The 15,366-nt window shown below is 40.0% G+C and overlaps 1 protein-coding gene across 2 annotated transcripts in view; it reads left to right on the plus strand.

The window, feature by feature from the left end:
- The first annotated feature begins 6,597 nt into the window (after window positions 1-6,597).
- Window positions 6,598-15,366, plus strand: part of chst8 (carbohydrate (N-acetylgalactosamine 4-0) sulfotransferase 8) — a 78,624-nt gene continuing 69,855 nt past the window's right edge. The window contains exon 1 of one of the 2 annotated variants that reach the window (XM_076874782.1): window positions 6,598-8,348. In XM_076874782.1, the coding sequence (XP_076730897.1) occupies window positions 7,103-8,348 (1,246 nt within the window). In that variant the 5' untranslated portion in view covers window positions 6,598-7,102. The remainder of the gene's footprint in view (window positions 8,349-15,366) is intronic. The other variant, XM_076874817.1, reaches the window with a different exon arrangement.

Here is a 15,366-nt window from a genome sequence, read left to right on the forward strand (position 1 = left end):
ACAGAGAAAAACCCAACAATCATATGACCCCCTATGAGCAAGCACTTTGGCGACAGTAGGAAGGAAAAACTCCCTTTTAACAGGAAGAAACCTCCAGCAGAACCAGGCTCAGGGAGGGGCGGCCATCTGCTGCGACCGGTTGGGGTGAGAGAAGGAAGACAGGATAAAAGACATGCTGTGGAAGAGAGACAGAGGTTAATAACAGATATGATTCAATGCAGAGAGGTCTATTAATACATGGTGTCACTATGACAAAATCTTGGAACTGATTTGTACCTAATGGCAATTAAAATGTACACAGGCCAACCACCAAGTCACAATATCCAAGCTGCCTATCTGCATGGCCCTGGTGTTTCTTTGGGTATTTAACAGCTTCATTCAACAGTAACGACCCAACAAATCCCAGTTGTGATTTTATCAATTTTCATTAGTGCACACGGAATGTACTCAGATGAAAAACCAGAGGTGATATCATGCTGTATCAGCGGTAATAATGTCAGTAAAAGTGAAATGTATACATAATAATGACTGTCTTTTAATCATCTCTACCTCTAGCCAAATCATTATCACTTGGTCCAGTTGAAAAGTTGCAGGTAGTAATCATAAACCAATTTATATTCTAATGAGCATGACATTAGATGGAAGTGTTGAAAGGACTGTACTCAACGATGCTAAGCAAAAGAAAGTTCTGAGCCCCATTAAAGGAAGCAGAAAACCAGCTGACTATGATTTGTGGTAATTGGCAAGGCGTTTTGCTTGAGTGCACATACACAGCACATTCAGTCACACTGTGTGGCTTCAATTCAAAAAGCAGCAAAAAGCATAATTATGTTTATTACTTTTCCCCACACAAAGTGAGTGCAATCGATCCCTACTGGATGGTTTCAGTCTCTCACAAGATATGACACTGGGTAATATAACACCTAATTATTTTTGCTGACTGATCTGGAGCATGGCAACATTCACGTAATGAGCTGCACTTCTGCCCTTCCCAGCTGATTTGTTCCCCACAAGTTACAGCGGATTGGTTAAAATAGGGGCTTATGTGAATTTAAATCCCCTGGCAAAAAATAAATAAAGTGCAGCACTCAAGGCAATAAGAGTCATTTGTGAACCAATTTTTTAAAGTGGATATTCCAAAAAGATGTTTTGATATAAAAGGTTAATATTCTAAGTTGTGATCATATAAAATAATAGATTTCCCTAAAATTAGATTAGTTTCAAAGGTTGAATAAATATGAACCATAACTGTCAATAAATTCCCCAACACAACAGAATTTGTATAATGTCAATGATTTGCCCAAAAAAAAAATACTACCAAAGGGAATATGGTTGAAACACTATATAAATACCAAGCCATAACTGGTTGTAGTAATAAATACAAATTCAGCACTGTAGATGGACAGATGTTGACTTGACATGCCCAAGTCCAAAGAGTTAAACAAAGAGTAATACACAAGCACTAGGAAACCACAAAGGGGCACATAAGGAAACAAGACAGCAAAATAACATGGCAGAGAGAAAGCTGATAAACAATCTGAGGAAGGGCAGATGTAGAACAAGACACAGGTGAGCATAATCACACAGGTGAAGATAATAACTTACAAAAAAGGAAGTAATAAAAGAAAAGACAAAGTAAAACTGAAAATAATCCATTCATCCACCCACCCATCTATTCATTCATCCATCGATGTTTATTTTAATTCTTTTTTTCCACACTTTGTGTAATACTTCAGTTTGTGGTGCTTGCACAGTCAAGTCACAGTGGCAACACTTTACACCAACTACACGTTCAAATTCCTCCTAGGGGATCGCCCCACCCAAAAAACTCACCTTAAGTTCCACTCCTCAGTCTGGCTCCACGAGAGGGCCCCAGTTTCCCACTTCTGAACTAGGTTACAGAGTTCTGAAATTTCTGCTCCATTGGGATTTTTCCAAATCACTCATTGTACCTTCCATCCACTGGGACCAGTTTGCCATGGGAGACCCTACCAGAGGCTATTTCCCAGGACAACAGAGATCACAGGAACAAACCATGTGCGCGTGTCTGTCCGTCTGTCTGTTGGGGCCAAAGGTTTACCACTTCTTAAACTTCATTACAAGAATCCACTTCCTCCAACAACCAATTTTCTTTTTTTGCACACTAAACTGAAAGTGCCAGACTAATTGTGCTGAGCATAGACTGCAAATATATCGGCTCTAATTAATTAACAGTATGCTGCCTTCAGTGCCTGTGAGAAATATCAGAATTAGCTGAAATTTGTTAGTGGGGATCGTGAGAACTACAATGTGTCAACAATATAAATAACACAGAATGGGAATGGTCACATTTTATGTGATTCTCAGCCTGTTGAGATATTCATAGGCAGAAAATGTGCAAACTTTGAACTGAAGATGAAAATGTGATGTTTGTAATATATCAAATTAACGATATTAGAAATTAAGTGATTGCCACAAAACATTTTATTAACATAAAAAATCACTTAAAATGTATTTTTTGAGGCTATGAAACCTATTTGTTCCAGGTGGATTCTCTTTTTTCCTCCTTTCACATTTACTGCTACACCTTTGAACAGAAGAATTAGTGCTACATAAAGGCACTAGCTGTACTTCAAACGAGTCATGTGTCAGAGAGCTGGAGGATCAATGAACCTAAGCCTTAATCCATTTTCTTTGTTAAACATGAACATTACCGTGCTAGTCTGCTTTTTGAGGTCAAAATTAGCTATACAAAAGAATCTATAACCATGTAGAATTTTAGCATTTTAATAATTATAGCGCATCATCCTCCCATTAAACCGGAGTACACCACTATAGGCTATTATGCAAATTTTCACTGCAGTGTACAGGTGGGAATTTGCACTGCTGCATAACATTTATTATATGATGGACACCTTTATTCCAAATGCCTCAGAGTAATATTACTGCAAACCATTCAGCTATACAGGTTTTGCATTTCAATTTAGCGTACTGTTCTGTGATTGACAGCTTATCTGAACAGATCTGAATTGTCAGTCCCACCTGCACTATTCCCAATAGTTCAAGGCAAACATTAATAGGTATTTGCAAATGGTTTTTGAGCTAGCTCTGATCTGTTTATTCAAGTCTAGAAATCCATTGCTAATATCTGTGTAATTAAATATTTAAGACAAACTCCCATTAACTGAGGTAATTACTGAAGATAGATGGTTGGCTCTGTTTCATTACTGGTTCAGAAGATAATTATATTTGCTATCAAAAGCAGCTATATGTAATTCTCAGTGTAAAGGCCTGGTCAGTCAAAATCAGATGTTTTTCTCTGGCATCACGACATATTTAAAATGCAGACTGCTCCTATTCATTACATTTAAAAAATCATTTTGTCAAAGCGTGCAATGTTTTTAACCTTACATGCTAAAATCAAAGGGCAAGCTGTGACCAGGCAAATTTGAATGCATTATGCACTCGTGTGACCGTGATAGTTATAAACATCAGCTTTTGAAAAAGCAACAGTAATGCGCAGAAAAGAACCCAAGGTATTTTCCATCAGTTTTAATTAAAACCATAAGACAATGTGGTTCCCATAAAACACACGTTTTTGTCTTTGAGTGTGGTTTTTTGTTTCTGGAAATCATCACTGCATAATCACAACAAAAAGCGTAATAGTTTTGTTTAAGAGATGCTAATAGATTAAATTAATTATAGGAACATTCACTACCATTTGCACAATGTTTTAGGGAAGAATATGTATGATATGCGGGTTTATAGTGCAGCCACCAGTGATTTTCTTAATTTCAACAAACCAGACCATGTTAAATGTAGATTAATTGGAATTAAGGTGAACACTTAATTCATTATAATATAATTTTCCTAATGTTTTATTTAAGGGCCCTGTATAATTTATTAGATCCCCCACAATTTATTATGAAACAGGAATGCAGGGCATGAAACCTAAAAAGGAGACAGGTATGAAACGTGTTCAAAACCAATGGCTTGGATTCAGTTCTTACATTTTGAACTCAAAAATTCATTCTTTATTCCATCCTTTTTGCATAATTAAAATGAGCAATTCAACAAATGTAAGTGTACCTTATTTCACCTCATCTGATGATACAAACCACCCCACACTGTTCCACACATTGATTTTGGTCGATTTTGCCTTGGGCAAGGCCTCAAAGCCAAGCTGTATTTGCTGGCAGAGGCTAGAGTCCAAGGGCAGTCCTCACTGAGGCCCCAGGGATGATGGCTAGGGGCAGGAGCAGGAAGACACAGGCCGATAAAAGACCGCAGGGTATGGGTCTTGCATTAATTAGAAAGTAGGGGGTTGAGAAATAGCTATTAGGAAGGAAAACGAGTCTGCAGGGATTGTCTTGAGATTCTCTTGAATCGACCCTGGAGATTTCTCTGTTTCATGGTGAGTGAGGTTAAGTTGCTCTTTGCCTTTTGCTGTGTCCGGCTTCTTGACACAGAGTAATGTGCATAATGTGATGTAAAAGCAGAAGAATGTGGTAATGCATATAATGAAGCAGAACAGCAACACGGCAGCACTTCACACTGTATTATATATAACAATGACTTGGAAAATTATCGTCATTTTTAAATTTGGGGGGAAATTTGCAATAATGACTTCGTAAAGAAATAAATCCTCAAGTACTTGTTCTGTATGTTTCTTTTTTCCTTCATCTGTTTGGCAGATATTTAAAATATAACATGAACATTCTTATATCTGTTCATGCTGTAGTAACAGCAGAGGGACAAAGTTGATGAGCCATACCATGAAGTTGGGAAAGTGTTGTTGAAGCTGGGTTAAGACAAAAGGTGACAGTAAGTGAGCAGCAGTATGGCTTCATGACAAAAGAGCACTACAGATGTGGTGATTGCTTTGAGTTTTGATGGAGACGTAGAGAGAACGTCAGAAGGAGCTTCACTGTGTTTTTGTGGATCTAGGGAAATGATATGATGTAGTGCCATGAGAGGAACTGTGGTACTGCACAGGAGTCAGGAGTGGCAGAGAAGTCTCCATGGATTATAATGTTTGCGGACAACAATGTGATCTGCAGAATGAGTAGGGAGCAGGTGGAAGAGAGCCTGGAGAGGCATGTTCTGGAGAGAAGAGGAATGAAAGTCAGTGGAAGCAAGAAAGAATGTATGTGTCTGGATGAGAGCGAGACAGGTCTAACAGTGAAGCTGCAAAGAGCAGGGGTAGTGAAGGTAGCTGAGTTTAAATACCTGGGGTTAACCATTCAAAGCAACAGTACACAGGAGAGGTGAAGAATGCATGAACGTTAGTGGATGGAGATGAGTGTCAGGGGTGATTAGCAGGATAGCGGCTAGAGTGAAAGGGAGTGTTTATAAGACAGTAGTGAGACCTGTTATGATATTGATGATGACAGAGCTGGGAGTGGCAGTGCTGATGCTAAGATTTTCATTGGGAGAGAGAAGGAGGGACATGACTAGAAATGAGGATAGTGAGGGAGTGGCTCGGGTTGAGCGGTTTTAAGTAGAGATGGCACGATACCACTTTTTTATGTCCGATACCGATATCATAAATTTGGATATCTGCCGATACCGATATAAATCCGATATAGTGTGTTTTTTAATCAATAAAACTGCTTTTTTAATATCTTGCTGCTTTTTGTATAAGTTCATACTCAAGTTAAAAAACAAACAAACACTAAAGCTATTCTGTTATACCTGTATGCAAAAATTCACTGCACCCAAAATATTTCATAGTTCAGCAATGCTGATCAATCTAACAAACTTAAACCTTCTCCATCCTCCCTATTCTGGTATTTTAAAGAGTAAGCAACCTAACTAATAGGGTTGCAAACTCCCAGCAAAAAAAAAAGAAAAAAAGAAAAAAAGGGAACCACCCTCCACCTCATGATGCTTAATTGACATAATCAACTTTAATTTGATGCAGTGTGAAAAAAAAATTAAATCGATTATTTTTCAAGAATAATTAAATAGATTCAACATCTTTCTTCAACAGAATTGCAGACTGCACAGATGGTACCTTCCCAAAGGAAAAAGTACTATAGCTTACTAGGGTATATTAGACTTAATAGTTAATATATACAGTAATGGACTTCTATACATTTTACATCAGATTAAAACTTTGGGTGTAAGATTCAGATAATTATTTATTAAAAGCTAGACATTTTAAATGAGAATAAGAAAGAAAAGTATGTCTTTGTGCTCCCTTTTTCCTATCGGCCCCCCTGGCCAAACTTTGCTAGATCCGCCCCTGCACAGTTACCAGCTGTCAGCTATGTAGAAAGGGATCCTGGTCTTGAAAGTAATATTAAATAAATTCTAACAATACATCATCAAGCTTAAACTTGCTGCTGTTGTTCAGCCGCTGGTTTCCTCTTTCTGGCGCGAAGTGGGCAATAAAAAAAGAAGAGAGACGACTCCCGACAGAAAAGCCGATCAGCTGATTATTGATCAGAAAAGAGGCAGTCGCGCCATATATCGGTTGTTAAGCTTAACGAGGGAATGTTTTACAAACATTCAGAGATGAACTTACACACTTGCTTTACTTCTCTCTGGGATAACTTCCTCGGAGATAAAATGCTGGTTTGGTAGCGAGGCTACAAATACACACAGCTGCTCTATCACCTGATGCATACTGCTCCAACATGCTAAGGTTATAAGCAGAGTTACGCCATGTCGCAAGTTTTGTGAGGTGCTTTTTTGGATCGGATTACATTTTTTTAATTCTCTCCTGTTAAGATATTCATTGTGTGTACTCATGTTGTACAGTGTTTAACTGCATTATGGTTACTGTGGTTTAACAGAGACAGTATTTTAGTTGCCACCACAAGGAGGCACTGTTTCATTGTAAGAGCACGGATGCTGCGTCATCACGCCCCTAAGAAAAAAAAAGTATACCACAACGAAAATGGCACCCATGAGAAAAGTTTTGCCGCGTGTTAATGAGGAATAAAGTTCCCAAAATATTAAGGACATTTTTGCCTCCGTCGTCATTTTCCTTCGAGTTGATCGCTGTCGATGCTGCAATACTCAACAGGTTATGGGCCCAGGGCCGACTCGAAGAAGAGTTTTTTCTCATAAAGATCCGGAGCCACAACTGATAGCGGGCTAACGGCTAAATAGCAACATGGATCAACGAGGAGCAAGCAGGCTGCCTCGACTCATGTTTGACGGAGATGAGACCAGGTATGAACTTTGGGAAACTAAGGTGCTTGGATATTTGCACTTGTTGGGATTAAAAGACACCGTTCTGAAGGAACCGAACGGCGCGGCTGAAGTAGCAGCAGACGGTAAGAAGAACGCTGACGCTTACGCCGAGTTAATCCAATTCTTGGACGATAAAAGCCTCTCACTGATTATGAGAGATGCCCCTGATAATGGGAGAAGAGCATTAGAAATACTAAGGGACTACTACGCGGGAAAGGGGAAGCCCCGAATCATCAACCTGTACACCACGCTATCGTCGCTTCAGAAAAAGAGGGAAGAGACTGTCACAGACTATGTCATCAGAGCAGAGGCCGCCATTACAGCACTGCGCAATGCGGGTGAGACTTTAGGTGATGGATTATTGATTGCTATGGTTTTAAAAGGTCTACCTGAAAGTTTTAAGCCATTTGCAATACACGTTACTCACGATAAAGACGATATGACATTTGCTGAGTTCAAAACAAAGCTACGGAGTTTCGAAGACACTGAAAAGTCAAGCGCATCCGAGTGTAGCGACAACGTAATGAAAACAGGAGGAAGAACCGGGCGTGAGCACACGAGATCCAGCGCACAATGCAGATACAAGAGCGATGTGGACATTGTGTGTTTCAAGTGTGGACTAAAAGGCCACCGAGCAAAAGTGTGCAGACGGAGGACGTGGTGCAGTCATTGCAAAAGCAGCACACACAGTGATACCACATGTAGACATAAAGACAAACAAGATGGCGCGCGGAAGGTCGCAGATGAGAGCGGCAACGGATCCAAAGCAGAAACGCCAGATTATGCCTTCAGGATTAAGGGCGTAGACATCAAAGTCCAGCAGTCAGCGTACAGCATTGAGGAGAAAGGCCTGTTGGTGGACACTGGGGCTACCTCACACATCATTAACAGCATCGCCAAGTTCAAGAGCTTCGACGACGCGTTCAGACCGGAGTCACACAGCGTAGAACTGGCAGACGGTACCCAGTGCAGGGGCGTCGCCCAACAGAGGGGGGACGCAGAGGTGTTCCTGATTGACAGTACAGGCCAGCGACGAAAGGCAACGCTGAAAGACGCACTGTTTATTCCATCATACCCCCAGAACATATTCTCTGTAAAGTCAGCCACTGCATTAGGAGCAACAGTCACCTTCAAACAAGGGCAGGACGTGTTGACCCACAAAGACGGTACTAACTTTAACATTCATGTGTATGGAAAGTTGTACTATTTGCAGACTGAAGTAGAGGGTAATGATAAGTGTAACACCTATCATGACATACAAGCATGGCACGAGATATTAGGCCATTGCAACTATGAAGATGTAGCAAGATTGCAAGGTGTGGTTAACGGTATGCAGATTAAGGGGAGAACCGACAGACCTGAAAAGAAATGTGAAGTGTGTATCCAGGGAAAGTTTGCACAAACCCGAAACAGAGATCCTGATACCAGAGCAAAGGCCCCTTTACAAATGGTACACACAGATTTAGCAGGCCCGATAACCACTGAATCTATTGATGGCTTCAAATATGTGCAGTCATTCACTGATGACTATTCAAACTCAGTGTTTGTATATTTCCTGAAGACGAAAACTGATACAGTGCAGGCAACAGAGAAATTTCTAGCGGATGTTGCACCATATGGCAACGTAAAATGCATTAGATCAGACAATGGGACAGAGTTCATATGCAGAGATTTTCAAACCCTGTTAAGGAAAAATGGCATTAAACATGAAACATCAGCCCCGTACTCACCCCATCAAAACGGTACAGCCGAGAGGGGGTGGCGTACTCTTTTCGAGATGGGCAAGTGCATGCTGATTGAGAGTCAGCTACCGAAGTGCCTATGGAACTATGCCATTCAAACTGCTGCTGTAACACGGAACAGATGTTTTAATAAGCGAACAGGGAAAACACCCTACCAAATGCTGACAGGTAAAAAGCCAGACCTGTCAAGAATGCAGAAATTTGGGTTGGTGTGCTATGGATACAAACAGAACAAGGGGAAACTTGATTCAAAATGTGACCAAGGTTTCTTTGTAGGTTATGATAAGAACAGTCCCGCCTACTTAGTTTACCACCCTGAAATTGAGAAAATTCAGAAACATAGACTTGTTAAGTTTGTGAGCAAGGTAAATGTAGAAAGACAAACACAGACAGATGAGGGAGAACTAAATGACGACTGTAGCAGAGTAAGACAGCCTGCGGCAAACAGACCTTCAGAGAAAAGTGACATGTACAATGAGGAGGTTCCGGAACCTATGGTGACAGACAGAAGTCCACAAAGCAGTACACCTGATGAGTGTGAACGAAAAGAGACAACTGTGACAAGTGATGAATTCGTCAACAAAAGGTATCCTCCTAGGGAGAGAAGAAAACCGGGACATTTAAATGACTTTGTAGCTGCCAACAGTAGCAGCGATGAGATCCACACTACCATAGACTACTGCTACAGGGCAGTGTGTGGTGTCCCAAACACATTTAAGGAAGCCATAGAATCAGCTAACTCAAAGAACTGGATCAAAGCCATGGATGAAGAAATTCACTCGTTACGGGAAAATGACACTTTTACCCTAACCACTTTGCCAAAGGGAAAGAAAACTGTAGGGGGGAAGTGGGTTTATTCCGTTAAGAGTGACATTGAGGGAAACGACAGATACAAGGCAAGGTTCGTAGCCAAAGGTTACAGCCAACAGTTGGGGATAGATTATGGAGAGACATTCTCACCAACAGCCAACTTACCCAGCATAAGAGTTTTGTTACAGAAAGCAGCGCAGGAGAGCCTGTTACTCCATCAAATGGATGTGAAGACAGCATATTTACACGCTCCCATTGATTATGAAATCTACATTGATCAGCCAGAAGGTTATGAAGAGGGAGAAGGGCTAGTCTGTAGATTACAAAAATCCTTGTATGGGTTAAAAGAATGTGGTGGTATCTGGAATAGGATCTTGCATGAATACCTAACAGCGAACAGTTTCAGGCAAAACCCAGCAGACCACTGTGTTTATACCAAAGAGACAAAAGATGGTAAGGTGATTATGATCATCTGGGTGGACGACCTGATAATTGCTGCTGGCAATGAAAAGGTAATGAAGGATGCGAAAGAAATGCTTTCAGTCAAATTTAAGATGAAAGACTTGGGCAGACTTAAGCATTTTCTGGGTATTGATTTCACTCAGTCTGATGGATGTGTAACAATGTCACAAGAAACCTATGTCAACAAGATACTGATGAGGTCTAACATGCAGAACTGTAAACCCAGAGGAACTCCCTGTGATCAGAAGTTGTGTTACACAGAAGGTGCTACTAAGATAAGAGATGTGAGGATGTATAGGGAGGCTGTAGGCAGTCTTATATACCTCGCATCAGGTACCCGCCCTGACCTGAGTTTTGTGGTAAGCAAGTTGTCACAACATTTCCATGAACCCACAGAAGAACAGTGGGGAACTGTGAAACACGTGTTGAGATATCTCAAAGGTCCAAGGATAAGAAGTTGTGTTTTAGAAGAAACACAGATGAGAATTTAGGTCTAGTGGCCTACAGTGATGCTGACTGGGCAGGTGACACTGCCGATCGACGCAGCACTACTGGGTACTGTGTACGCCTAGGTAACAACAGTTCTTTGGTTTCATGGAAGACCAAGAAACAGCCCACTGTGGCGCTCTCCACCTGTGAAGCAGAGTATATGGCTTTGGCTTCCACAATGCAAGAGTGTATATATTTAGAACAGCTTTTGAAAGGTATAGATGACTACAGATACACTCAAACAGTAGTGTGTGAGGACAACCAGGGAACAATTGCAACCTGAGTACAAGAGGGGGTGTTAAGATATTCATTGTGTGTACTCATGTTGTACAGTGTTTAACTGCATTATGGTTACTGTGGTTTAACAGAGACAGTATTTTAGTTGCCACGACAAGGAGGCACTGTTTCATTGTAAGAGCACGGATGCTGCGTCATCACGCCCCTAAGAAAAAAAAAAAAGTATACCACAACGAAAATGGCACCCATGAGAAAAGTTTTGCCGCGTGTTAATGAGGAATAAAGTTCCCAAAATATTAAGGACATTTTTGCCTCCATCGTCATTTTCCTTCGAGTTGATCGCTGTCGATGCTGCAATACTCAACATCTCCCACATCCAATCCAGGAATTTACGTCAGTATCGGACCGATACTGATACAGTCTCGGTCGTTGTGTCCTTGGGCAAGACACTTCACCCGTTGCCTACTGGTGGTGGTCAGAGGGCCCGGTGGCGCCAGTGTCCGGCAGCCTCGCGTCTGTCAGTGCGCCCCAGGGTGGCTGTGGTTACAATGTAGCTTGCCATCACCAGTGTGTGAATGGGTGGATGACTGGATATTTAAAGCGCTTTGGGGTCCTTGGGGACTAGTAAAGCGCTATATAAATACAGGCCATTTACCATTTACATAAAATCCATCTCTAGTTTTAAGACAAAGTTAGAGATGCAGGGTTGAGATGGGCTGGACATTTACAGAGGTGGGATTGTCAGAGATCGCAAAGGTTTAAACATTCTATACTTATACAGATACTGGTGTTGAAACATATTCAAGTAAAAGCTGAAACACTGATTCAACTTCTTTACTCAAGTTAAAGTGAAAAAATATAGGCTGTAAAATGTACTCAAAGTAAGAAAGTAAAAAAGTAGCACTTTGTTGGACATTTCTACCAGCTATTTTTGTGCAAAGCTAACAGAAGCTTATGCTATATTAATAAAATAATAAAATAAAATAATATTAATAAATGAGAATAAAAACTTTACTTCAGTTTAAATTGTAATTCTACATCTCTTCTCCCCTCTATTTTTCTTTCTCTCCCTCTCTTTCTTTCATTCTTTCTCCCTGTCCTATCCCCCAGTCATGTCTATCCCGTCTTTAAAAAACGAAAATAAAATAAATACATAATTATAATAAAGGTCAATCAAATGGACCAATATGGCAAGGCCATGATGATCCACTTGGTAAAGTAAATCCACTTGGCATCTTTCTTGGCCTTCAGACAACAATTCTGATGGCTAAAGATCCAAATGGGACAGGCAAAAGAAAAAAGAAATAAAGAAATAAAGAAATAGTAATTCTACTAAATGTACTTAGCTTAAATCACTCAAGTGAAAAATGAGCAGTAGAAAAACTATTCTCTGTTGCCTACAGGAAGTAGGTGCAGTCAGGGGCTAAAGTGGGATTCAGCAACCCTAAAATCAGTTGTAGTGGCTCAGCGTGGGGAAGAGAATCACAATTTCTATTTGTTCCAGTGGATTTTCTTAATGTACAGGTTGTGATCAGCTGAATTCAACAAGATGGAAGCAGATGTCTTATGAGTTGTGTTGTTCCATCCTCTACACTCATAGTACACTGTTTTTGCTGCCTTTATACTAAAAAAGTTATGAGGAATGCAGTGAATGAGTCTAAACATCAACAGCTTAACTTGAAATCAATCTCTGTTACACTTAAAGTAACCAAACTCTGACCATGAACGCCACAGCCACTGTGCACTAGTCCAGCACAGTGTTTTATTTTAAATCCATCACACTAAAATATAATGTCACAAGTACAGACCAAATATCTCATTTGAAAATGTGAGAACTTACATATCAGTATTAAATTTCCAGTTTATCAAATAACACTGAGCAGTCCTTACCTTTAAATCTAACCCGTTTTCTTCCTCAGCTGTCCTGTATTTCGTATCTTTCTCTATCTATGAGTGAAGTTAGCTCTTTTTCCTTTTTCTCCCTGTAAAAAACAGCAGCTGTACCTTTAGCTAGCGGCACACTTCCTGCCAAACTGCACACAAACAGTTTGTTTGCTGATGTTTGTTGAGCTGATAGAAAGGCTGCATTTTATATTACCTTATATTACCTGCTACTTAGAAAACATAATTCCTTTTATGCTCCTGTTGCTCCACGCTCCTCTTTAGTTGCACTAGCTACATGCTAAAGCACAGCAACCCCATCTACATCTGCACTCTTTCCGGTGTTGTGCCTAAAAAGCAAACAAACAAACAAAACTACCAACCCAATTTAACCTCTGACTATGGCACATGGTTCTGCCTCTTTTATCTCTTTTTATGTGTTATACCCTGGTGATTAACACATGAATAGCATTGCCTTTCATGTGTTTAGGCTGTTAGGCTCAAATGGGTTTGATGATTGAAGGCCTGTAGCAATGTGAAAAATAACTCGCCTCAAGTGCATTTAACCAAAAATAACAAGCTTGTTTTTAAAATGTAAAGAGTAGAAAGTACAGATATTTGTTTAAAAATGTAGGGAAGTAAAACGTAGTAAAAAGGCAGGAAGAAACTAGGAAGACCACAGAAACGACTCATGGATATAAGTGAGGAAGGATTATCCAAAGTATTGATGTGACAGAGGCAGATGATCTAAAAGGATCAAGTAGCATTATTTAACTCACAAGACAATTTGGTTCTGACATAGCCAAGTTCCCTTTGGCTAAATATTTACCATTCAGGCATACGGCAATACTTTTTTTGTTGTTGTTGTTTGTTTATTTATTAAACAATGCTAGAGACCAATCATTTTGCATATCCTTCTTCTACTATCCATCATGAATTCCTTCGTTGTGAAAGTAAATGGCTTGTAAGACACTGTCACCAAGTTGTTCCTCAAGGGGCATTGTTCCCTGAGATGACTATTGTTGTGATGTGACACTATATAAAATAATGAATAATGAATTGATCTGATTTTAAAATTGTGGCTAACTTTGTGTCCTTCTTTTCTCATCTCTCTTCCCATGCTGCCATTCAATTGTCTGTTTATGCTGATAACCTGACAGGTAAGAATTTTTTTTTTCATCCAATCCAACTGCTTTCAGCTTAACTTATTGATGGTAAAACCAATACTTAAGCTTCACTAGCTTTCAAAGGCTCATGTTAGGTCAATGTAGCACTTCATTAAACCATTAGCTGAACACTGGTTTTGAAAAGATTCCACACAGCTATTACTTAAAAGCAGCGCAATACTAAACATGCCAAACGAGCATGGAGTAGTCCCTTATTGTTTTTTACTAAGAGTTAAGTAATGCAAGTATTAGCGAGCTCTTCCTCACACAAGAGCCCTATGATTTGGCTGCCTGGGGGCAGTTGTCGTTGGCAGACTTGAAAACAGCAACAAGCTGAATATTGATTTCAAAAGAAATATAAAGCAGATTTCGGATGAGTTCCACAAGGTTGCTTGTTCACAGAGAAAGCGCATAATAGATATGCAAAGTACATCCCTATGCACAGTGCAGCACAGCAGAAAACATTTCAGCAGAGCTTGCATACTTGCATTTGTTTGAAGATATGAAGGCTATTGTTTTTCCCCTAGAGGAATTTGGCTTGCTGAAGGAGGACATTTTTGTGAATTGTTTTCTATTTTGAGGTGCTTGCACAAGACATGTAATGAATCTGTTTATGAACAGCTACATAAAAGTAACCTTAGAAATTGAATATTGTTCATGGATTTAAAGACTGCTTAGAAACTGCCGGTCGAGGGAAGTAGTCATTCATGTTCGTAGTCTCAAAACATAGCAGCTTGTGACAAACTGATTTGTAGTTTAATCTCTGAGAATGAGGATGGCGACGAAGCTGCTCCTTGAATCTGACAGGTTTTTTTTTTTCTATTGACTGCATTGATTTTGCTTTGCTGGGTATGATGTAATCAACTTGGCGTACCAACTATTCTAAAGCACTCACTACCATGATTCATTTATCAGAGCTCGAACTCAAGTTAAGCATAACTGACAGAAATCTTTGTGAGGCTTGAGATGAGGAGGCCAAATATTGACTCTCTTAACCACACCCTCAGAGGGCAGTTTGAAGTAAAACCTGTGACCGCTGCTTCAAGGTCCCTGAACTCAGCTGCTTGCTTTGTATTGACTTTCTGATCACCTCCAGTATATAACAGCCTCGTTCTTTTCATACTACAGTGAGTGGAATATGTTTGGAGATGATTATTTTACCAGCAAACAGCTTTGTTATACCAGTCCTTTTGAAACTATTAAAGAAAGGGGCATTTTGATGTCAGTGTGCTCCTCCAATAACATATTATATTCAATTATTATGGACATTTGACACCTCCAGAAGGCTCAAGCTTAATTCTGTAATCCCATCAGCAGCTTACTCAACACAGCCACATTCAACTATTCATAAAGTTTATACTTTTTGTCTTCAGCAGCAAATTTGCCACCCGACACAA

Source organism: Maylandia zebra, linkage group LG1 (genome assembly GCF_041146795.1).
Source record: "Maylandia zebra isolate NMK-2024a linkage group LG1, Mzebra_GT3a, whole genome shotgun sequence".
Taxonomy (NCBI): Eukaryota; Metazoa; Chordata; class Actinopteri; order Cichliformes; family Cichlidae; genus Maylandia; species Maylandia zebra.